Here is a 25,004-nt window from a genome sequence, read left to right as displayed (position 1 = left end):
ATCCCTCATCCCGTCTCTCCCCGCTCCATCCCTCACACCCGCCATCCCGCCTCGCCCCTCACTCCGCTTCATCCCTCACGCCGTCTCACCCCGCTTTATTCCTCATCCCGTCCCACCCCGCTTTATTCCTCACCCCTCCTCATCCCTCGCTCCGCTTTATCCCTCACCCCGCTTTATTCCTCACCCCTCCTCATCCCTCACCCCGTCTCACCCCGCTCTATCCCGCTCCATCCCTGTCCCCTCCTCACACCAGCCATCCCGCCTCGCCCCTCACGCCGCCTCCCCCCGCCCCCCCCCGCCCGTTGCCAGGGAGCCGCCGTTGCCATGGGAGGCGGCGGGGCGCATGCGCGCGCCCGCGGGAGTGCCCGGATGCAGCGGGAGGAGGCGCTGCCGCCATATTTGCCCGGAGAGCAGCGAGCTGGTAGCTGCCGAGCCCCCCGGACCCATCGGCTGCCATCCGCCCCGCGCAGTCCCCGCCGCCGCCCCGCCCGTAGGACATGGACGATCGGGAGGACCTCGTCTATCAGGCCAAGTTGGCTGAGCAGGCTGAGCGCTACGATGGTGAGCGCGCGGGCTCGGGAAGGCCGTGCACGGCCAAGGGGAGAGGGAGGGAGGGAGGGAGCGGCCACAAAATGGCGGCTGGGCGGGGGAGGGGGCAGGGGCGGAGGAGGGGGCGCACACAAAATGGCGACGGGGAGCGCCCCGAGGGGCCGCTGGAAGCGGGGATGGGGGGCCCGGGCGAGGGGGTGTCTCGGGCCGGGGCGGGGCCCGGGGCGGGGGGCGGTGGCGGCAGGAGCCGGGAATAAAATGGCGGCCGCGAAGGGCGAGTCCTGAGGGGAGGGGGGTGGGCAGGGGAGCCGCCCCCGTCTCCCCACAAAGAGACCCCGCTTCCCCTCACGGCGCCGCCGGCCCCGGCCCCGCGCTCCCCGGCCCGGGCGGCGCGGGGCGAGGGCGGCTCGCCGCAGACAACGCCCATGGCCAGCGCTCCGCAGGGGGGGCCCGGCCCTCGGCCCCTCGCCGGCCGTGCTCCTGGGGGGGTCCCCCGGGGCCGGGCTGCGCTTCTTTCTCTGCCTCTACCCCCGGCTGCAGGTCCTGCTGCCCCTGGCAAACCCAGAGAGAGCGAGTTCTCGCCCTGCAGGGAGCGAGGACATGATTCACTGCTTAAAGAAAACGCATATGCTTTCATTATGTGGTAGAAATTATTACAGGTAGTTTTAGTTTTCCCGGCGTCTTATTTTCATCCTTTTCCTCCTTTAAGTTTGTGCGTTGTCTCTGGTTATTTAACACCCGTGATGATTTAATATCTGGGGGAAAAGTGGTAGAGGGGAGGAACTGGCAACCCTGGGTGGTGTCTCTTGCCCCAAAAATGTCTGTCTTGCAACTGTTCCTTTTAAACATGGTTCCCCTGCGTGTAATAGAAAGGGCCTCTAATTTTCTCGACTCTTCTGAGACTGTTACTTTGCCCCGAGAGCTGTGATTACTCATTTGAAGTGAAATAAATTATATGTATGTAGAATGTGTGAATGCAGTAACACTTCATTTAGAGAGGTAAGAAGACAATCCAGATACTTTCTGTTCATAAGTGTTTCAGACAACACGACCAAGTGCTCACCAAATAACAATTTTTTATTGAGTTGTGCTTAAAAAACATCTCATGGCACCATTGCAGAACATCTGAAAAATGCACGTTTTGGGGAGGAAAAGGGAAACTAAAACAAAAAGAAAAAAGAAGGCCTAAATGAGATCCCATTCAATTAGAGTTCTGATGAGGAAATAGTAATTAACAGCACCACTAAAGGAAAGCAATCAGGCAGTCTCCCCAATAACTGAAGGACTTGAAGAAAGAAAATGCCCCCCAGAAACCAGGTATTGGGGTACAAAAATTACCTTGGGCAGAGGGGCACATCCATATTCCACAGTAAGTGAGCAGCTTCTGCTGAGGAGAGAAGGGTTCCCCACTTGGGGGAATGGATGAGTCAGTGCCACTGAAAGTGTTGGCTTTGGTTTGGGTGGAAACCCAACATCCTGGAGGAATCATCATCCTTGGGAGCTCTGGAGGCATGACTGTCTTTCTGGGGTTTTCTGAAGTCAGCAGTAAATCATTTCATTAGAAGGTAATAGGACTCTACCCCATGGCACAGATCTGCAATGCAAACTTCCTGTCAACTAATAAAAATTGATTGGGAGGGATTATTGCCTTGGTGCAGCATTTCCCTGGTGGACTTTTGGTTCTCCCAGCACCATGAATGTTTGCTAAACAAGCTGCCCAGAACAAAATGTAAAAGAATTGTTGTGTTTCTGAATGGGCATGAGGCTTGTTATAATTTGGGATGGAGCACTGAACTTAGAGTTGTTTTGTTTAAATCAGTGCTGTGAGATTTGGGTTTCCAGAGTTTTTAGGGATCAAGTTGGGTGAACATGATTTAAGATGCACCCCCTAATTCTGCTCTAAATGCATCTTCACTTCTCTTGTGTCCATGGCCTGGAAGAAAATGTACTGTAGATACTGTTTTATCATTTAATTTTGTGTTCTTGTTCAGCTGAAACAATTAAAAATGATTGGCATAATTTGTTCTTGTTTATGTGAAATAATGCAGTTCTGCCAAGATCATAGCTGAGGCTGCTGAATAATTCTGTGAACAAAATGTTTGAGAAGGAATATGAGGAAAAAGTAAACTACTCCTAATTTTGCTCCTCAGTTTGATCTTTGAGGTGCACAATTACAAGGCTACAGTTATCAATTGGCACATATAAAATGGGGTGATGGTAAGTACTGGCTACAGATGCATTGGAATACAAGTCCCTTGGGTAATTCAAATATGAGTTTGACAATTTCTTTGTGTTTAACATTAGGATAAGTGTAAACTTCTGTCCCATCTTTCTCCTGGAGACTGGAAGAGTGGTGGGTTGCTATTTATGTATGGCTCATGGCATTTATAGCAGCACTTATGGTGGGCATCCAACTGTGGCTTCTTTGGTGTTACTTACCTGACCCACTTAGGGAATCTCTGAAGTCTTGGGAGCTGCATTTGTGAACGGTTGGGAATCTGGTCCTGTGTCTGTGCTGTCCTCAGGATGGTGGCCCAGATTAAGAGGACAACTTTCTAGGTACTTTTGCAGTGTAAGTAGCACTTAAACCCTGATCTCCAGAGATATATTAAGAGATTTGGGTGTCTGACTATCTTGACAGATCTGCTTAGGCACGTTATGGCAAATCACAAAATGCCAGGAAGCTTACTGGCAGCACAGGAAGCTTGGTGAGAAATCTCACTCATTGCTGTTCCTTATTGGTAGAATAGTATGTAACTAAATGGGCTCCTTTTTTGGAAAACAATTGGAGTAAATGATATTGTGGAGCTCTTTATAGCAAGAGGATGTAGAGGATTCCTGTAGACTGCTGCTGGATATGGAAACCAGTTCCTCTTTGTGGAAGCTGGGAACATCTTTGTTTCAGGTGGGAAACAGGCTATGGCTCAAGGCAGACTCTGAGCAGATACTCCCAAATACAAGTCTTTGGAGTGCATTACTTGGGTGAGGTGAAAAAGGTGGGGTTTTCCCCCTCAAAACAGAGAATAGGTCAAGGTACAGGTAAGGAAAACACCCAGCCCACCCATGGTAGGTCTCCTGCCTCCCAGCACTGCAGGAGAACAGCTGCCTCCCTTTGTCTTTAGAAATTCTGTCAGGGAAATGTCTCTTTATCATGAAGCCAGGAACGTGTGCAGCAGTGGGTTCAGTTCAAGATTTGAACCCTTTTTAGGAAGAACTGTCTCCTAGTAACAGGTCTTCAGCTTAGAGCCTAATGAGGAATCAATAAGTCACAAATTAGAATTCAAGTTGCATATTAATTTTGGTTTGCAGGGGATTGGTCTCTTTCAAGCAGATGTCAAGCACACTTCAGTTCTTGGGTTCCTCTCTCCATTAATGGTCAGCACTTACCTTGTGTCTTAAAGGTCTTAGTGGTGTTGTCATGTGGGGTGTGACTGGTGTCCCTGAGCTAAAAGACAGAAAGATCTCAGCATAACCCCTAAAAATTGTAGGAACACAGAAGTTAAAATAGGGGCACGACAGCACTAAAGGAGTAAGACTGTACATTTTTTAAGTGGGAGTTGTACAGACTGGGATATAAATTGACTTGTGATTATGAGGAATTGTGTGAGAGAGGGCCTTTGTCTGTCATGGCCTTCTTGAATTTCCTGAGGTACCAAGAGCAGACAAAGGAGTCAGAATTCTACAACTGGATGGTGAGGTCCTCTGCAAGGAGCACAGAAGCTGAACTGGTGTCCAGTGTTAGAGGATTGCTCAGTAGCAGATCTCAGTCAAGGGAACAGATTTATTGAGATGTTTGCTTTCAAACTGAAATGTTTGTTAGAAATAGTGGGGAAATCCTCTTGCTTTAGAAAAGTAAATGTCTACAGCTTGAAAAGATTACAGGAGTGATTCAAAAATTTTCTCATTGCAAGAAGGACTTGTGGTAGACCATACAATTGATTATGCAGAAAATCCCACTGTTGGATAACTTGGCCCTAACCTGGTGTTTCTCCAAGGGTGTAAAGGTACAGGACTGTTTATTGCAGAGTCATGCTGTCAGATTTGCAAGGGGTCTAACTGCACCAACTGTTACAAACCTTGCACAGAGAATAGCAGGATAACCCTTTGCTTTGTCCACAAAATCATCATCAAGCCACTGTGCAAGTTGGATATTATTTGGTTTTTTTTCCTCCTCTGCTTGTTGGTTGTCCTAACTGGGAATCCACCTGTTTGGTTCTTTAATGCTCATTTGTGTAGAACTTGTACATTGTGATAAATATGGAATACTTCTCATTTGTGCTTGATTTCTGGTCTGACCTTTAGAACCAGTTCAGTTCTCTAAATTAGAAGAAAGATTAATTTTTTTTTTTCCCTATGAGTAGTTGTCTGAGCTGGTGACCTGGATGAGGCAGTTGAGAGGTCAGAGGGGTGTTGAGCTGGCAGGAGGGAATCAATAGGTGTGGGTTCAGCCATTGCAGCCCTTGCCAAACACAGGGTTCCCTGAGAGAACAGAGAAACCTTGTGCAGGCAGTGTCACAGTGTGTTCAGAGGAGTTCCCGGGGGATGGAAAGCAGGGCTGAACTTGCACTGGGTTGGATTTGGAGCTCATCAGTGCAGTGAGTAGGGTGGTACCCACTGATGCTGGGTGGAGGTCTGTGCCTGTGGGAAGTGCAGTCTGTGGGCATTGATCTGCACATTCATCTCTTACTGAGGAAAACACACTGGCCCCTGCTTCTTCAGTCCTTCTCATCTTTGTTCCTAGGAGTTTGCTGCTACTAAGTTAGTACTTCTTTGCTTCTGTTTCTCAGAAATGTGAGCCTGCTTCCCAGCACAGATCCCTTGTGATTCCACTGGTGGGCTTTCTCTGTTCTCAACACTTGTCTCATATCCATGCCCTGTTTCCTGTCTTTCAGCCAAGTGTTTATCCCTGTGAGGACTTTCCTTCCTATCCCATGGCAGTTGAGTTCCTTAAAGAACCTTGGGTGAGGGACCTTGTCAAATGCCTTTGGGAAATCCAGGTAGACTATTCCAGTTACGTCTTCCTTGTCCCTGTGCTTCACTTGTTCAAAGCGTTCCAGTAGATTTGTGAGGTATAATGGAAGTCCATGCGCTACAGTGTAATGTTCATGCATATACTCACTCATTCCAGGGGTTTTTAAAATGTAATTCCCATTGATTTGACCCCTAGTGGTTAGGTTCATGGTTTTGTAGGTCCCCTTGAGTGTCTGCTAGAACCCTTTTCAGATGAACAGTGTAAAACACTTTGTGTTTGCTGCTGTTAAAGCCCTGACTGGGAGGTTACACACAACAGTTTAGGGTCAGATACTTCAAGTTCTTGTGACTTGTTCCTGATCATCTTTTGTTCGTTGGAAGAATGAACAAGTACAAGATCAACACTTGTACTGAGTCTTTAATACTGTTTGTGGTGCGTGATATGTCTGGTGGACACAAGGGAAGACTTGTTTTTTGTGCTGTGTCCTCCACCTCCTCACAGCTCACAGGATGTTCGTTTGCAGCTTTTAGCTCCTGAAATGCTGAAGTATGTTCTGAGCAGCAGCTTAGGAGCTTGAAGATCTTGGTTTGCTTTATTGCCCTTAGATAAGGGCAATAAAGAAGATTAAACTTAAAACACAACTTCCGTTTGCTGATGTTCTGCTGCTACTAAATGGAGAGTTAAGACAGTGCTGCTGCTGCTCTTCTTTACATAATATATAAGAATTCTACTTTCTGGGTTCTCTTGAGGTTCATTTTGATTTGAGTACGATGACTATTACATCATCTTCATCCCACCTTTACTCAACAAGTTCTTTTCTCTTCTTATTTTAAGAAGCTTTCTCTCTTAAGTAGTTCCTCTTTTGGAAGGGAGGCACACCACTAAGAGATTTTCTAGCTCTTGTTTTTTCCTGTGGTAATGTTGAAGTTCTTACAGTTTATGCATGTTGTGGAGTTACTCCAGCAGTAAGGTTGAAGTAGATCCTGAGTACCGTTGAAAGTCACAAGGAGTGCCCTAGTTGTGAACAAAAAAATGTGACCCTGTAGCATCCTGGTTAGTGAGACTCAGGCACTGAACTAGAAGTTACAAACATTGTAGATTGCCCCTAACAAGCTTTCTCTAGTGCACCAGCCTTTGTTTAGGCCAGGTGGTTTCTGTTAAAAGCACAGATTTTCATAGAACTGCCAGATTCTGGCTGTTCTCTTGGTAGGGTGTGCCGTTCTTTGTTTTGTATCCTATATTGGGAAGGTTTTTAGTCTTCCTCTAAATTTGCTGTATATCACCCATTTCCTTATTTCCTTACCTGGGGATATTGCAGTTCCCCTTGGTTTTTTTGATTTCTAGAGTTAAAGAGGCAACAAATATTTAGGTTCCCATTTGTCTCTGGTCAAGAGGGAGTCATCATTTTGTGACCTAGTGTGAGTCCTTAACAACTGTGCCCTTTGTTCCGTGGCTTGGCCTCTAAGGGTGGTTATCAAATGTGCTTCTCAACACTTATAAAATTCCCCATGACTTTTTAGCTTAGACTAAGGCTTATTCTTTGTCTTCCACTTTAAACCCCAGTCCCAAGCCTGGCACCTTGCTGTTCCACAAACCTTTTGTAGGTGGCCACCTCTGTCCCAGCCCTTTGTCCTTTCCAGGCTGTGCCTGTGTGACCCTCCTGGTGGCTGGAGGTGACTCAGCAGGGTTTGCCATGGGGAGCCAGCATTTTAATCACAGTAATAGGATATGGGAACCTAAAAAATGGCCTGGGCATCATTACAGATTTGTTATATCTTAGGCAGCTGTTTGGGGTCTCAGCTTTTCCATAAGAATATACAGACCTCACCAGACAGTGTCTGTGTGTGTTGTGGTATTTCCTAACCAGCAGCAGGTGCTTGGGGAAGGCTCTAAATCTAGGGTGAGCATTTCATGCTCCAGAATATTCCCCTCACCTTCCATAATTTACATTTTGGGGATTTCCTGCTCTGATGGTGGCATGATCTGCCAGTAGCAATAAGGTGACAGCCACAATCACCTGAGAGGCTGGAACTTAACCCCTTAAACACAGCCTCTGTCTCTCTGAATCTGCGTAACACTACTTTTTCCATACTGCAGTGTGAGCATCTCTGGATTTTGTATGCAATGAGTTGTCATTCCTGCAATAATCCTTCTTAATGAAATGTAATCTCAGACTTGTATTTTGTCTTGAATGGTTCCTGACTGAGCTTTCCACCTCCTTGTGGAAACTTCCAGATGGGTAAAACTGCACTTAGAATAAAAAATACTTGTTCTGTTGGCAGGTATAGATGGCTTTATTTTTGTTTTCTGTTGGGGGAGAGAGAGATATGTTGTCTCTTGCTTTTATACTGCTTCTGTTCTTAAGATTTTTCATCAGGCCTAAGTTTTTAGGGCTGGATTATGGCTTTACCGTGGAAGAACAAGGTATGTGCATAATATTTTGTCTTGTCGAAATATCAGCCCAGACTTTTGCACTTGTAAGTAGAATTGGTCTCTTTACTGAATCAGAAACCTTTTTCTCTCTTTGTGGGTAGACTGGTAAAGACTGATAAATGTTTTCTCTTTGGGTAAGGCAGTTTATGGGTGGGACCCTCGTTTGTGGTTGTGTTGTTACCTAGTGACAGGATTACCATTTTGTAGAGGAGACCTTTCAGTTCCTGTTCCCAGGGCGTTGGGAGGTTGTGTCCCCAGTGTGAGGGGTGGTGAAGCTGAGGGTTTTGTGCTTCAGAACGAATTGAGGAACCTGAGGTGCTCCCCCATCCCCCAGCATCCTGTTCCCAGTGGCTGTCACTTGTCAGGCAGTCTATTTAACTTACTAACCACTCAGTCATAAAAATATTGGGGTGATAAAGGCTGTTCACTGCTGGGAGCGGCTGGGAGCAGGTGCCTGTTCCCTTTGGCTCCCTTGTGTCATGGTTGTGGCTCTGCAGGAGGTGGTTAATGACCTCCTTTGCCACCAGGCTGAGGAGATGCACCAGGACTAAAACACAGTCAGAGGAGCTCCTTGTAGGGCAGGGTTCGGCTTTGGCTTTGTACCAGCTATTGTTCAGCTAAATTGGGTTTATCCTCCAGTGCAGAGAGCTGTTGAAACCTCTGTTTCAAGGGCTTGCAGATCTTCTGACTGGTAATAGACAAAATCCTGCAGAAGCCAAGCAATTGATTAAATTGGTAATGATGTGTTTGAATGTACACTGAAAACAGCTAAGTCCTGTGTATAGTTTTTTATTTTAAATTTTCACACTGGACAAATGTGCTTCTGTGGAAGAAGAGGTTGTGAAGGAAATCTGTAGAAAAGTTGATAAAACGTGTCCCTTTGGCCCCAGTTGTTGCAATTTCCTGAGACAGAGCAGATCTTAGGGGCTGTTGCTGTTCCTCAACCTCCACACTTCTGGACTAATTATTCCATGGATATCATTGTTATGTGAGATAAGTGTAAATAGAATTCTGTTGTCTTCATCAAAAGGCAGGTTTTCTATAAAAGTGTTTTGTACATCCAGGTGTATGACTGAAGTGTTGTGTGTTTAATCCCAGTGGATAAAGCACAATATTATTAACTGTTGAAAAAAAAGGCAGCATTTCTGTAACCTGTGGGTTGCTTCTCTGAAGACAATCAAATATTAAGCTTGAAAATAAGACCTGCATTTTTTGCTGGAGCTTCTTGACAAACATACCCAGGTCATGGAGATTGCAAGGCTCAATTTCTGATTGTCATTTTTGTCCACAGGAACTGTCAGGCCCCTTATCTTGAGTGTAGCTCTGTTTTAATAAACTTCAAAATGTGAGATGGCTTAATTTGCATAACTTTAAAAATTCACAGCTTTTAAGTAGATTCTTTGTATGAATGGGATGGTAAGGTCATCCTTCAGGAAATAAATCACAGTACTTGCATTTTTAAAGTCGCAAATTGTAGCTATATTATATTGCCTGTAACTTAGCTGGCTTAAATCACATAATTATGTTTATGTTAATATTAATTGTGTGAACATGGAGTGTTGTAGGACGGCTCAGATTCTTCAGCAAAAGGAGCTCACCATTTTGCAGTTGCAGGGTGGTGTTTTCAACAAGTTTTATCAAATCCTTGGTGGATTTTTTGTTACTTTCTGTGATTTGGAGAAGCGGAATCTGCTGATAAAGATAGAGCCTGTTGGAGACTGATAACACTGTTCCTGCCAGGAAACCTACAGTCTCCATTGCTGAAGTAGCTTATGCCTGTTTAGGTTGTGATTTTGACATCTGAGGGGAAAAATTGGAGTTAAGCTTCATTTGTATATTTAACACTGTTCTTCTAATGTGTCTTGAACAATCCCAGTGTGGTTAGGTAATGGAAGAGGTGTAACCTTCCTTAAGTAGTTCAGTCTTTACTTCCACTGGGGTGTAGGAAAGCTGGTTGTGGTAATAATTGTTTTAACCTCAGATTTAGAAATACTTTTCAACACGCTTAAAATACAAATATACATTAATTCACATTTTGTGTGTTACTTTCCAGTGTAACTGGCTGCTTGGCGTGGGTACATACGGTTGCTGTGGGTACACTCAGGATGACTCTTTTGTTACCACTCCAAGCACCAAATTTTTCTTTTGGAGGTTCATCTTGCAGCTTTGAGTCACTTTCCTAGTAACAGTACTCATACATCTCTACATGTATTCAAATCTGGATTTTATATTTTTGTTAATTACTACGTTACACTGTGTTCCAGTTGACAAATCATCCTGTAATTCCTCAGTTTTATCCTGACTGCCAAGAGCCAGATCACATTTGCTCATCTCTCACTGTTCTCTGCCTTCTCCAAAGCACTCTGGAGAACACACACTCCTGTAGGTTTGTGCTGATAACTGTGGAAGAATGTTGTTGCTGCCAAAGCCTTTTTGTCTGTGTGTTAAAAAAAGCAAACAAAAACCCAAACCAAAAGTTGAACTACCTTTAAAGAATTTTCTGAACCCTTGTAAAATACCAGATGAACATCAGGTACTTCCTTTGTGTATGTGCTGATTGATTTGTTTGGAACACTGCAGGGTAAAAGTGAGGAGTAGCTGGATTAAAGGAGGAGGGAACCTAATTTCCTAAGCTCTCATTAATGTACAGTTTGTACTGAATGATTTGAAAGATGGTTCAGGTTGTGAGAATAATTGTCTGACCTTTTCCTCCTAGAAATGGTTGAATCAATGAAGAAGGTGGCTGGAATGGATGTGGAGTTGACAGTGGAAGAAAGAAACCTGCTTTCTGTTGCATATAAAAACGTGATTGGAGCCAGGAGAGCTTCCTGGAGAATAATCAGCAGCATTGAACAGAAAGAAGAAAACAAAGGTGGAGAAGACAAATTAAAAATGATTCGGGAGTATCGGCAAATGGTAAGATGGAGTTGGTCTTCCAGCAAAATGTCACTTAGTTCTGGTCCCCTTGCCATGAACTGCCCTGGTGTTCCAGGCTGCCTGTGCTGGGCTGACCTGGAATAGGGGGACAGCCTTGGGAGGCTGGAGCTTGTTCCTTATCTGGAGAATAAATCTCTTGCTGAAGGGGAGAGCTGTGGTGTTTCTGTGTAAACACTCAGAAGGGCAGCAGGCTCAGGAGAGGGAGGGCTTTTCCCTCAGTGCATCAACAGCTCTGCCAGGCGTTAGAGCTGCACTGGCCCTTCCCTGCTGACTCAGGTGTGAGGCTGCACTGCTCAGGAAGCCCTCATTCCTTCCCCTCCAACCTGACTGACCCCAAGCAACTTCTTTTTTTAATTAACCCTTTCAAAGGAGGTGTTTGGCTGTTAAGCTTCCACTTCCTATGTAAGTTTGGATCATACATTGACACTTTCTGCGATTCCAGTTGTCTGTCCTAGAGAGTTCAAAACATTAACACTTGAAATGTCCCTGGGGGAGGTTCTTCAGTGCTCTTCTTAACTCTTTGTCTTTTTTCACTCCACGTTCCCAGGGATGTCATGGTCATCCCAGCTGTGGAACTTGTGTGTGTAGCAACCTCCAGGGCCTTGCTGTTTTCTCTCTCTGGAGAGAGAGGGAAAAATTGATCCACATAACTTCATGGTGACTTAGTGTGTGCAGCTTTACCTAAAATGGAGAACTTGCAGCAAGCTCTGACTTCCATTGGTAGGGGCTAATGAAACCTCCAGCTCTTAGTGAGTTATTGTTCCCCCTGCCCTATAAATGATGGTTTCAGACATGCTCCCATACTATTTAAATCCCACACGTTTCTGCAAAGGCTTCATCTCCATTCTCTGAGGACAAGTGCCTCCACATGGTTCACATCTTCACTTGCAGAGAAACAGTGGAGTCTGTTATATCACCTGGCACTGATTCATATACCAGCAATGGAAATGATACTGGCTTGGAAATCTTCTCCCAGGAATGGCTCTGGACTACTTTCTGTTGACTCACAGGGTTTCTGTTGCTCCATGGAATTGTTAAAGTTGTGACTTTCTAATTTTATGCTGGCATGCTGATGAGATGAGACTCTGCCAGTTACATGCAGTCCCAAATAACCTTTTCTTGATGGGTGTCTACAGTCTCCTCACAGAACATAGAAAACAAGACAACAGCTATCCAGTGATTAAATTTGTTTAACATTGTGTGCTTCCAGGTTTTTTTGCACAGGGTTTTGTGGGTGGTTATCTTCTGCCAAAGATCCTTTAAGGCTGAAAAGACCTTTTTCCTGGTTTTGAAAGGACTCTAGAAATAGCCTTTGTTCTGCATCTCTCTTTGTAAAGGACATGTGCCATTCTGGATGGACTGGGGTGCAGGAAATAAAAGTTTGTGGTGCTTGAGGTGTCTGAAGAGGTGGAGAGGCCACATAAGTCAGTGTGATGCCAACAGGGTGTTCAGCTGTTAAATCCTGAGAGGGAGCAGCTTTCACAGCTCCACTGAGCACTCACTGGTTCCATACTGGAGGAGGGGTGGCTGTGTCTGCCCAGCTCCACTGGGAGCTTCACAAGGGGTTCCTGAGCATCATCTGTAGCTGAAAGCCAGATCCTGTTAGTGGCTGCTGGGAGAGTTAATGTGGGTTGGCATCTGCTCTGGGTGTGTGAATGGCTTTGGCAGGAGGGCCTTGGGAGCAGGAATGGTTTGAGGAACATGGCAGAGGTTTGGGTGCTGCTGCTCACTGTCACTGCTGAACAGTAGCACTCCTGCCCTGTTGTGCTCAGTGCTTCCCTGAAGAAACTGTTTCCAGCAGAATTCTGCTCATTATGATTCCATTGTCAACAAATTCTGCCTATTGTAGCATTTCCCAGAGTAAGTTCAGCCTTGAAAAAACCTTTCTCAGGCTTGAAAGGTTCTGAAGAAGGAAAAAAACCCACCCAACTAAGCAAACCTCCCCCAACCCCCAAACCATGTCTGGAGGCCAACAAGGCCAAGTTTAAAGCACTGGGGAGTTGGAGAGAACCAGCATCTCTGAAAGACACACCTCTCGCCTACCCTAGAAGCAGCTGTAACCTTGCTCAGCTGTACAGTGCTCCTCCAGTAGGAATGGAAAGTCTCTGTAGTAGTTTCTGTGACAGTAATTCTTTGTTGGGTTTGGTGTCTGTCAGTATTTACTATAATTCAGCTCGTGGCTCATGTTGGGAGTTGTTTGAGCCAGTGGCCAGCATGGCTGGGGCAGGACTCGAGGGATGGTGGTGTTGGGAGGGCAGGGCCAGGCTGGCCTTGTCTGAGGTGTGCACTGGGCAATAGTGAGAGATGACAGACACCAGACTGTGCCTCTTCCCAAACCACTTCAGCTGTATGGAGCCAAACACATCCATAGCCATGAGGGAAAATGCCACTTAGTTGCTTCCTTTGTAGACAGGGCTGCTCTCCTGGCTCCTGTGGCCATTTGGATACACAAAAGGCCCTGAATTTCTCATCTAGCTGCATCTCTGATGGGAGCACACTGAGCCTTGTGCTCTTCACCCTTGAGAGGCTGAAGTGATGAGTGGCTGCACACGGTGCAATTCCCTCCCTTGCAGTCAAACCAAATCCATTCCCACAGCACAGGTATTGACCTTCCCCTTCCTGCTCTGGAGATGTGGCACATGGAATGTGTGTTTCCAGTGCTCTCACTTCCAGCTGGGCTGTGTTTTGGGGCAGCTGCCAGGCTCTCCTCCATCCCCCCCTTCTCAGACAGTGCTCACTGAGCCACTCTGTCTAGAATAGATACTTTTTGTACAAGAGCTTTTTGTTTTGTTGTGGGTTTTTTTTATTATTTGTTTGTTTTAATTACCTTGATTTATATGAAATCTTTTTAAACTAAGCCAGCCCAGGATATATCCATTGCCCCGGACAGCAGCTGATCTCTGATAACTGTGACTGATCCTTTAAGCAAAGCTGGAAAAGGTCTGTCTGGGATGAAATAGAAGTTTGTACATGTATGGTTATTTAACTAAAGAGGATTAGAAACTGATTTAATTCTTTGCAGTTTGGCTGAAGATCTCTCTGCAAAAGAAGTCATTGAAAAAGAGGATCAAGAGGAAAGAAGTTTGCAGGAACTGACTGCTGGCCAAAGGTTTTATAGCTTTTGTAGCCCAAGAATATATGAAGTAGATTCTTCTCAAGTGACCATATTTCAGCACCTTTCTTAAGCATTTGTCACATAATTAAATACAGCATCTTATTCTTCCTGTGAATGTCAGGGCATTCTGACATTTGTACATGAAATTTGCTTTCAGTTAATTTCTCTAAAGGAACTTTTGCAAATCTGTTACTTTGTACAAGTCAGTATGTGTGTGTTTGTGCCAGTTTATTGTTTATTTTGGATCTGTAATTTTAACAGCTTTTGGGTATAACTGCTGTGGTTACAAACCCTGATAGTTTGGGAGCTGTGTGGTGATAAAAGGATTACAGGGCAAGGAAAATGCTTAAAGAAAGAAGGGAAGCAAATGCTTGGGTGGGAGGATAGGAGGGGATGATGGACTGAGTGGAGCTGCTCCTGTGATCCAAGGCTTGCAGTTCCTGGTAGTTTCTTTAATGCCTTTGCTTGAAATCTCTCCTTTATATGAAATTAGCTTGAGCCAGTGTTCTCTTCAGCTGTAGCTGTGAAAGTTCCTGTGAAACGATGAAAAAACAGCAATGGGTGGGTGGCTGTGTGCATTAAACCACCCACTCCTACTGCAATGACCCCGCAGGCTCAGAGCCAGCCTGGCTTGGGCAATGTTGATGTCAGAGGAGGAGTTTCAGCTTTTCTGGGTGTGTTCAGTTTCTTTATTTGCAGGTGTGAAACTCTCTGTGGTAAACCCTGACCTCAGAAACGTTGCTTTATGTTTGGAACTGGAAAAAATGAAGGTTCATGTGACTGTTTTCAGTTCAGACTATTCAAATCCAATATCTGTTTTTAAATAAGGCTTTATATACTCTATTTTTGGCTACAGATTTCACTGTCAGTGTTGATGAGTTCTGCTTTGTTGCTGAGTTGCTGCACTTTGTGTTTTTTCACCTGCTTCTGGAGCTTGTTTTCATCTTGTGCCTGACCTTTGTTTGTGTGGCACATCTTGATTCTGTTCTGATATTCCATGATTTTTGTCTTAAGGTTCTCTTTTTAGTCCTTTGCCTCCAAGGACTCACTAGAAACTGTTGTGAAGGTGCCATTTAACTCTGGGGTATAATGGAGTTGAGCTGATTCATGTTAATTACCTTCAAATTGTCCCCTTTGCTGTTGCCACTTTCAGGGCAGCCTTCCAGGATCAAAAATGGAGGGAATTGAGTTGTGCAAGCCTTGCAGTAAGGAATTACATCCTGAGACAAACTTAATGCAATGGTCTAGCAAGATGTCTTCCAAGGAATTTACAGTTCCACATTTCATCATCCATCAGTCCCTGCCTCTTGTGTGTCGGCTAAATGTGCAGAACTGTTTTGCTTAATGCACCTGTGGAGCAGCTGAGTTTTATTTTTCCTGTGTCCTACCCCTCTTTGGAATTTTATGATGTTACCTGTTTGATGATTGGCTACTTTTGAAACAGCTTTTAGCCTTAAGTGCTCACCTCACCCCCTCTTCTAATTATTTGCTGTATTTTATTTTTTTTTCTAGGTTGAGACTGAACTGAAGTTAATCTGTTGTGACATTCTGGATGTACTGGACAAACACCTCATTCCAGCAGCTAACACTGGCGAGTCCAAGGTTTTCTATTACAAAATGTAAGTACCTTCTTGAGAGGAAAGACCTGAAATGGACACAAAAAATAAGTAATTGTAGTGAGAACTTAATATACACTGTTGTGCAGCTCTCAGATGTTAGAAACAACAATTTTAATTCAGTTGCTGATGTGGAAATCACATTTCTGCTTGGGTTTTTTTATTTTGTATGAGCTGAACAGTTGTAAAGAGAAGAAAATAAGATGTATCCTCTAGTGATGGTTTAAAATCCCCTCAGTTGCTGGTGCAGTGTTGTGTAGACAATAACTGAGTGCTTGTTGTGTGAATAATATCTGAACACATTTGAATTTCAGCTGTTAATTGAATGGCTGGTGGGCAAACAAGGATCACTGACTTGCTGCTGTTTGTGTTCTCAGGAAGGGGGACTACCATAGGTATCTGGCTGAGTTTGCCACAGGAAATGACAGGAAGGAGGCTGCAGAGAACAGCTTGGTGGCTTACAAAGCTGCTAGTGATATTGCAATGACAGAACTCCCACCAACACATCCCATCCGCTTAGGACTCGCGCTCAACTTCTCTGTATTCTACTATGAAATTCTTAATTCTCCTGATCGTGCCTGCAGGTAGGTGCTGCCTGGGAATGTGGTGTGAGTACCAGACAAGACAGAAGTGGTTGCTCCTTTGCTTTTCCTACTTGCTTCCTGCTGATGTTTGCTCTGGTTGATGTCAATTCACTGGGAAGATTTTCAGCATCACCATTTTCTTTGGAGTCCAGAGCCACGTGTTTATGTGGGAGTAATGGTGTATGAGAAGCAGAACAGTGCTTCAATAACCTTGAATTGATCAACTAATGGCAGTTCAGCAGATTGCCAGGTTAAACTGCCCAAGGTGTGAGGTGATTTAAGGTCTCTTCCACAGTCTGGGAGGGATGGTGGCACTGATTTCTGTGACCTGTGAGCATGTACAGAGTAGCAGTGATCGAAGCAAATACCATTTGTCTTCTGTCACTGCAGTGTACACTTAATCAAGATGTAGGAATGTTTAATGAAACCACTGTTCTTGAGTAAAAAGTACACAGAGTGACTGCTGTTAAGTTGTGCTTTCTGGACTGTGTTCAGCAATATTTGTTAAATCTGTGTTGTGTCCTTGCAGGTTGGCAAAAGCAGCTTTCGATGATGCTATTGCAGAACTGGATACACTGAGTGAAGAAAGCTATAAGGACTCTACACTTATCATGCAGTTGTTACGTGATAACCTGACACTATGGACTTCAGACATGCAGGGTGATGGTAAGTGAGTCCTGCTGGAAAAGCTCATCCTGACCCAAGGAGATGGAGAGGCTTTGATGGGTTACCTCTGTCTCCTAATAATGATCTCCTGACTTGCCTTAACACTTACTTGGGTGATAGGGGTGACACTGGATATTTTGAGCAGCCTTTCAGCTCAAAAGGTGTGAAATTAGCAACACTTGGTTGTTTTCCCCTCCCCACTTGGCAGCTGTGATCATTGTAAAAGCACTGATTCCATTTATTTCATCTTTTCTTTCTTTCTGCTTGTCATGCTCATGTCTGGCTGTCATTCCAACCAGATGTGAACCTGCAGTGCAGAAGGAAGCACTGGAAATGCTTCAATTCCCCTTCATTCCAGGTCACTCCATGTTCTCATTGCCAGAGCAAATGCCAAATGTGTCCCCTGGCAGTACCGGACAGTGGGACATGGATTGCTTCTGTTCACTAACAAAGGATAATAAAACTTTTTGAAGTGGTTTCGGCACACCGAATGGACTTCTCCAACACTTAAACTCTCACATACAATGCTTGGTATAAATCTACTCATTTTAGGGTTTCTCTCTTGGAGAGACAAGTGAAAGAGCTGACTTTATTTACTTTTAACTTGGAGGGGAAGAAATAAGTCGTGTTAAATTTTTTTGGGTACAAATGCCCAGAGCTAAGAAACAACACTGCTGAACTCCACATAAATATGTGAGTGTCTTAAATTTTTGGTAAGGTGTTCCTTGTAGCCATGCAGCATTCCTGGGGTACTTCACTGGTGGTGTGTCCATTTGAAAGCAAATGCAGAATCTTTTAACTTTTTCCCAATTCCCTGATTTTATGTAGAGTCATGGGTTTGTTTTGAAGTGTTGTTACTCCATAGCTTGTCACTCTACTCTTTGGGCTGCTGAGACTGGGAATGCTGTAAATGTGTGGGGTCTTTGCTCCTGGTTTACTCCACATCCCAGTGTTTAAGGCTCCCTTTTCAAGGATTATCTTCTGGTGCAGGATGGACCCAGGATGAATCTGTAGACTTTTCTCTAAACACTGCAGGTGTTGAATGCCCTCCTTGCCATTGGCATTGGAGAAGAGAAATGTGTTTCAAATTCCCAACATTTAGATACAATCTTTATTTTTTTTGTTATTGGAGCCAAATACCTGGTGCTCTGTGGAAGGCACAGAGTGGAGTAACAAGGTTGGATCGATGTGGGATAGTCCCAATATCTTTCAAACAGTATCTTCCAAAGGTTCCTGATTTGCCCATAGCTGATGTCTCTCATGGATCTTGGATATTGTACAAGTTCCACAGGATTATTTACAGGCTCTTTAGATTTTGAAAAAAGAAATAGAGATCTGAATTTCTTGCTCCACAGCATGGAAAATAGACATTTTGAATATTCCTGAAGTAATTTAGATTATCCTGGTTACTAGTGCCAGAAAGATAATAATTACAGAAAATACTGTAGGGCTGCTTAAAGTTGTCGTGGAATTCTTCAGATCCAGGAAAAAAGTGTTCATGTAGAATGTTTTGACACAGGTACAAAGTTAAGTTTCCTCATACTTTGCCAATACTGTGAGTGCATTTCCAGCTGATGCTTCCAGAGCTCCATATTCCCAAACGAGCAGAGCCTGGGAACAAGAATCCAATAGTGACACAACTAGCAGTTTCCAAGGGATGGGAGAGGCTTGGAAGGGGCTTGTGCTTTGGCATTAAGCTTTTCCCTGTTCCCATTTCAGCCCTGTAGGGATGTAAAGCCAGGCATGGCCCAGCTGCTGCTCTCCCATCCCAATTCCTGTAGCTTTCCCATGGCCCAGACCAGTGTTGAGTTTATTACCACGCTTGTAATGTCATCTCCATATGATTCCTGTTCTCCCCTTCTTTCCTGCTGTATAGATTCCTAAAGGAAAGTCCAACTGTTCATTTCCTAAAAACTCTACTTTGTAAGTCTCTTGTCGTGGCTCACTGGAGTTTTCAGTGTCAGTTTTTCCTGTCACTAACAGTGCCTGCCTCTGTCACCTGCTGCTGACAAACGTTTGTGTCCCTGCTGCCACTCCTGTGGCATCTGTCCCCCTGCCCAGGGATGATTTGCTTGATTGAGATCCAGAGTAACTCACATGTGGGAATTGAGCTGCAAACCTGGATGGATAGAAGGATATGTGGGCATGGGAAGTACTTCACAGTGGCCTGGTAGAGGAATATTTGCTTCATTGTGTTGGTTAGAGCATGCTCAGATCTTCTAATCTGGGTTAGGGTCTCTGCTTTCCTCTCTTAAATGAGCTGATATAGAATTCTGTCTATAAACTTTATTGTTTTGTTGAATGTCCTGTGTTCCTAGGCCCCCTCTTCCAAAATCTATTTCCTGTTGTACCTGGTAGTAATCCTGAATCTGGACATGCTCTGAGCAAACATTCTGGTTATCTGCTGGAAGTTACCAGTCTCATTTGGCTGGGTTTTATTGCAAATTAAGTTTTTAATTACTAGTTTCTGTTTATTGCCCTTAAGAGAGTCCCATCTTATGTGGTTACAGTACTTGTAAGCATTTTTTCAGCCTCCCTTATCTAATTAAGTGACTTGTGCATGTGTGACGGCACCAGCTGAGGTGCCTGGAACTTGCCCAGGTGCAGCAGAATTTTGGCAAAGCCCTGCAGAAGGTGTTGCATGGAGCTCCCTGGGGCAGCTGGAATGTAACCAAACTGAGGATTCTCATGGGCAGATCCCATTCCACTGCATGGCACAGCCTGGTTGAACAGAGACATTAATTCCCAAAAGATGTTTTTCTTTAAAAACCTCAAGCCCAGGGTTACTTGTCAGGTTGGACTTGCAGTAGGGTGTTGTTCATACCTTGGGTAATTCCTGCCATCAGTGTAACTATAAAATTGCCTGAAGTACTTTGCTGTTGAGGCTTGAGTGGGCTTGGGCAGAAAAAGATAGAGATGAGGTTTTGGGGAAGGGATTTCCTGATCCAAGGATGTTGATCCACAGCTGTTGCCATGGTTTCTAGGCTGTGCAGCCCTGGCTCAGCAGGACTGCTCACCTGTCTGGTGTCAGTTTTCAGGGCTGGGTTTGTCTGTACTCACGTGTTCTAATGGCCTGGCAGCAGTTCTGTGTGAGGATGCAGGTGATTCCAAGGCTTCATTTCCATGGGAACGCTTCACTCGGAGCTGGCAGTGTGGAGTGGGAGAGTGAGCGTGTATTGCATGAAAATATTAATCTCTGAGTGCTTGTTAAACTGTTCTGCAGCTCTCAGTTTTAAATGGTGACATTTTCCTTCCTTCTTCCCACTTCCACAGGTGAAGAACAGAATAAAGAAGCGTTGCAGGATGTGGAAGATGAAAACCAGTGAGACACAAAGGCCAACAAGAGAACCCATCTCTGACCACCCTCCCCCTTCCCCACAAAATCCCTCAGTGTCACTCTGAGAACCACCAAATCTGACTTTTACATTGGGTCTCAGAATTTAGGTTCCTGCCCTGTTGGGTTTCTTTATTTTTATTTTTTTTACACAGTTTAAAAGTTCTTAAAGGCAAGAGTGAATTTCTGTGGATTTTACTGGTGCCAGCTTTTAGGTTCTTTAAGACACTAACAGGACTGCGTAAAGGCTCTTTCAGCATTACTGTATTGTCTCTGCCAGCTGTGGTGACATTGCCATCAGACCTGGATGTGTGACACCTGAAGGCCGTGTAGGGAGAGATTGGTCCTGGCCAGGTAGTGCTCATGTGGTGGCATTTTTCTTTTTTTTTTTTTTCTTTTTTTTTTCTTTTTTTTTTTTTATAACTGTTTAAACTGAATTTTATACCAATGTTTCAACTTAATTGGGTGTTTAGCTTGAAGTTGCGAGGTTGCATTTGGGACATTTATTGTAGTGGTTTTACTGTATAAAAACAAAAAAAGTTTCCAAACTGCTGAAATGTTGCTGAAAATCATGGTGCTGGTAACAGTTCAACAATCCGTGGCTGCTCATTCTTGCCTGTTCTTTACTTTCCCTCCAAGCAGGTTAGCATTGAAGGTGGCATTGATAAGCCTGCATGCGTGTTCAATATTTTTTCTTTTCTCCCTCCCCTCTCCCCATCTCCCTTCGCTCGCTCAACCTCTTTTGTTCAGTATGTGTAACTTGAAGCTAATTTGTACTACTGGATATCTGACTGGAGCCACAGATACAGAATCTGTATTGTTCTTACTGAAACACAGCATGGAATTAACATTAAACTTAAATAAAACAAACCTAAATTAAAAATGCCAACCATCACTATGAATTTCTTTTAGAAGAGTAACTTCCCTTTGTTGCTTGTACTAGGAACAGTTGGAGGGGGAGAGAGCAGCAGGAACAGCCTTGTTCTTCAGACAGGAGCTAAGGAAGATTTGGTCTGAGCGTGAGTTGTGCTGCTGGGAGCAGCCCTTTTATCCAGTCTTCCTTCCCCTACATAAATCCCTGGGAAATGGTTGGTGAATTCCTCTCACCCGCTGTTCCCGCACTTCTCATCCAGTGCAGTTCCACAGATGGAGAGAAGGGACACAGGTTATCTGCTCTGCTGGGAATGGACACTGAGCTGGGGTCAGCCTCCCCCTAAACCATGTAAGGAAACTGCACCACAGACAAGGGGAGTTGGTTTTTTTGTAAAAATTTATTCAGCATAGTCTGGCAGAGGTTATACACCAACATCTGCAGCGTGCTCTGCACACACTGAGCACATCTGGGGATGGCCTGGAGTGTATCCCACATTCCAGCCCAGGGCTGGACAATGGCATCATGTCAGGAACCAGAGCAGAGGAGATGGAGCTGAGGGGGTGAGAGAGGCAGCAGTGGGTGAGAGTCATTCAGGGCTGGCTGTGGCTGCAGCACAGGATGGAGGGGAAGGGAAAGGATGGCTAAGGCAAGTAGAGCAGGGTGCACAGGCTGGGCTGTGGAGCTGTGCCATGGATGCAGCAGGAATTCCCCATGGAGCTGTGCACCCTGCAGCTGTTGGGGTTAAAGGAAGGTGCTGAGGAGGAACCTGTGCTGCAGCCAGCACCCAACCCCTGTGTCCCTGGAGCTCTGAGGCAACAGCAGTGCCCAGCCCTCCCTGCTAAGGCAGCACTGAGGCACTGGTATAAATACTGTGGGAATCAGACTTCCAGTTATAGCTAGGAGCAAGAGGAAAAGCCATTTTTCCTGAAATGCTGCTCTGAGCCCATGGAGCTGTGTGGGGAAGGGGCAGTGGGGACTCCTAGACAGGGAAAGGCAAGGGGGAAAGCTCATGTTCATCCCATGGCCAGCCCAGAGCAGTGGTAACCTCTGCAGTTTGTATTACATTGTGTTTGTGTGGATATGAAAAATTCCTGCGGTATAAAAATAGACAGCAAGAAATGGGACAGCTGACTTCAAAAAAAGATAAAAGTCTCTGGCTCCTGATCAGTGAAGAAGTTACATGATGGGTTTTTCAGGTTATACCTTGTAACCATAAACTAAATACAACAAAAATTCCAAATCTAAAACATAAAAGTTTCCACATCAACTCCATCTCTCGTAGTGCATCTCGTCCTTGGCTATAAAGTATTTACAGGTTTTACTCATTTACATAATATGGCTTCACTATATTTGTAACACAAAGCATTAAAACATCTCCGAGCAAAATTCTTCATAAAACATTCTGAATACAAAGTTTGGCATTTCAGTGATTTGGCTGAGAAAGCAGCAGAGTTACTTGTTTTCTGATTGTGCTTTTTGTTTGGTGATGACAAGCACAAATTTTGGTCATTTCCATCAGGGCTTAAACTCAGCTGAAGGTCCCGAGCTGTGGTTGCAGGGATGCTGTGCTGGACCCCACGTTCACTCGGGTAAGGAGAGAGGAAAAGGCCTTTGTTTGGGACTTGGAGAGTAAGACAGGAGAGTAAGGATGTATTTCGTGGCTGTTCTGAAAGTGCAGGTCTTTGGTAATAACACAAAGAGCAAAGCGAGGAAGGAGGGTTTTGCTGGGAGCAATGGTCAGCCAGTTCCGTGGAGGGAAAGGTCCTGGAACAGGGAATTTTTCATCATCGGGAATTCAACCGAGGAGCGACCTGCAGGTAAAGGAGAGGTCTGACAGTGTGCTCAAAATACTGTAAAACTTAATTCCTGAACATGATGAGGCTGGGCAGCCTCTGGTCCTGATTGGGAGCACTCAGCTCTGCTGGGAGTCAGTGCAGTCTGGATTTCTTCTGGATTTACTTCTGAATAAGCTGGGATCTGACAGTGCATAAATCACCTGTGGAGCTGATCTGACTGCCAGGATCACCACAAACAAGTTGAGAAGGGGAGAGGATTTTGTTTGAGTTTTTAAATATATTAAAATTTGATTTGCTATGGAATAAATGAATCTTGGGGGGCTGGAAACAAAAAGTGAGTGTTAGAACAGTCCCTTGCTGAGTGTGAGTTTGGCAGGCCCTCAGGGCTGCAGGAGCCCAGTGCCCAGCTCCAACTGGGGGAAAGGCTGGGATAGCAGGGCACTGCCACTGGCAGGAACATCCCATGGCACGTGTCCCATGTGTCCCATGGCCGAATGCTGATTGGGATCCAGGGTAAGTGATCCCCAGCTCACACTCACCACTGTTAGATGCCCGTTCTTGGCTTTGGCTATGAGCAGCTCTGATCCCGAGATGAAGTCAATGATCCCTTCTTTGCCTTGTCCCACTGTGAACTTTATGCTGTGAAGAGCAAAGAGTGAGAACAGCCCTGGTGAGCGTGTGGGACTCTCCAGGGGCTGAGTGTTAACAGAGCTGCACCAGCTGTGCTCTGGAGCCTTGGTTGAGGTGGTTTGGGTAGATTTGGATGGGGTACAGGAAGCAGCAGAGCTGAGGCAGGGCCCTGGTGTCACTCACCTGCCCTGGTTGATGTTGACATTGTTGATTTTGTTGGCCAGAATGGCTGTTTTTGTCAATGTCTCAATCACGTGGTCACTCTGCAGGACAACGTCTCCCTGGAAGGAGAGTCCATGCTTTAGGATCATGGCTTTGGTGTGTCACTGTACCAAAACCACCCTGCTGTAAGGGATAGGGGACAGGGACAGCACCAGAGGGGGTGAACAAGCACTGCTGAGCCCCAGCTGAGAACACAGGGAAATCCAGTGAAAGAGCTGGCAGCAAGTCACGTCCCTGTCACCTTGCCACCCACTCCTCCCAGCTGCATGTGCTCCCTGTGCCTTTCACCCTTTTTCCAGAGGGGGCTGCAGGAGGGAAGGATGAGCCCTCGGTACCTTCTGCTTGTTGTCCTCACAGTGCACGTGCAGCACAAACAAGTTGTCACTCAAGCTGCTGACGGAGATGCCTGGGGAGAGATGAGAGCATCACTGGCACTGCTGGGACCTGGGGAGGGCTCACAGCCTCTCCCAGGAATGCAGCAACTGCTCCCACACAGCACAGCTGAGAGGCTGCAGGGGCTGAGGGGAGAGCCTTCAGCCCAAGGCTGCAGTGAACACACTGCAGCAGGCTCAGCAGTTCCCTCTCCCTCAGAATCCAGTCTCTGTTGGATATTTTGAGGGCCAAAAGCTGCAGCAGTGGCCCAGGCAGCTGCTGTGCAGGAATGGTGCAACTCCCCCCATGGCCAGGCCCTGAAACTGGGAAATCACTTGGGCAGAGCTGAAGGAGATGAATTGAGTCATTTTGGTGACATTTTATGGAGTTTCATTTTAGAAAAACCCAGTTTCAAGATACTAAAATGCTCGCCAGGATCAGCTCATCCCATTCTTGTCCAGGACAAAGACAAATTAGAGTATGGAGTGGTAGCTATTAAAGTGCAGCTGAGGTGCAGGGTCAGGGAGTGCCCAGCCCCATCCCTGTGCCATTCCCACCTGTCAGGTTGGAGTAGTCGATGCGCTGTTTGATCTTGGACTCCTCCACGATGATGGCCGAGCTCTGGGTGAGCAGCAGCTGCCGTGCCCTGGCCTTGTAGCCCTTCCTGTCGTACTTGACCACGGGCACTGCGTACTGAAACACGAGTGAGCAGGGCCAGGTCCCACCTGGGGCACTGCCAGCCCCCAGCAGGCACCAGCCAGGCCTTGGGAAACCAGGAATGCAGAGAGTTCTCTGTGCCAGAACTTCCTCACTGCCCCAGACACACCCTGGTAGGTGCACTGCCTGGAGACTGGGAAACCCACATTTGGTGTCCTCTGGGGGTTTCCCCCTTCCCCTCCAGCTG

The 25,004-nt window shown here is 45.6% G+C and overlaps 2 protein-coding genes across 6 annotated transcripts in view; one reads left to right on the top strand and one right to left on the bottom strand.

Moving 5' to 3' along the window:
• Positions 1-385: 385 nt before the first annotated feature.
• YWHAE (tyrosine 3-monooxygenase/tryptophan 5-monooxygenase activation protein epsilon) lies at positions 386-21,095 on the top strand. The gene is made up of 6 exons (XM_083875036.1): positions 386-561; positions 10,671-10,870; positions 15,519-15,625; positions 16,000-16,206; positions 16,736-16,872; positions 20,146-21,095. The coding sequence occupies exons 1-6, from the start codon at positions 498-500 to the stop codon at positions 20,196-20,198; spliced, it is 768 nt and encodes a 255-aa protein (XP_083731162.1). The 5' UTR covers positions 386-497; the 3' UTR covers positions 20,199-21,095.
• A 349-nt stretch (positions 21,096-21,444) lies between these two features.
• The window catches only part of MYO1C (myosin IC), a 52,098-nt gene continuing 48,538 nt past the window's right edge, over positions 21,445-25,004 (bottom strand). For all 5 annotated transcript variants that reach the window (XM_083875002.1, XM_083875005.1, XM_083875001.1 and 2 more), the window contains exons 28-32: positions 24,658-24,793; positions 24,064-24,134; positions 23,690-23,787; positions 23,416-23,515; positions 21,445-22,891 (exon numbers count right to left, since the gene is read on the bottom strand). In XM_083875002.1, coding sequence (XP_083731128.1) covers positions 22,865-22,891; positions 23,416-23,515; positions 23,690-23,787; positions 24,064-24,134; positions 24,658-24,793 — 432 coding nt within the window. In that variant the 3' untranslated portion in view covers positions 21,445-22,864. The remainder of the gene's footprint in view (positions 22,892-23,415; positions 23,516-23,689; positions 23,788-24,063; positions 24,135-24,657; positions 24,794-25,004) is intronic.

This window comes from Zosterops lateralis (genome assembly GCF_965231275.1).
Source record: "Zosterops lateralis genome assembly, chromosome: 19".
Taxonomy (NCBI): domain Eukaryota; kingdom Metazoa; phylum Chordata; class Aves; order Passeriformes; family Zosteropidae; genus Zosterops; species Zosterops lateralis.
This window is presented reverse-complemented; position numbering and strand designations above follow the sequence as displayed.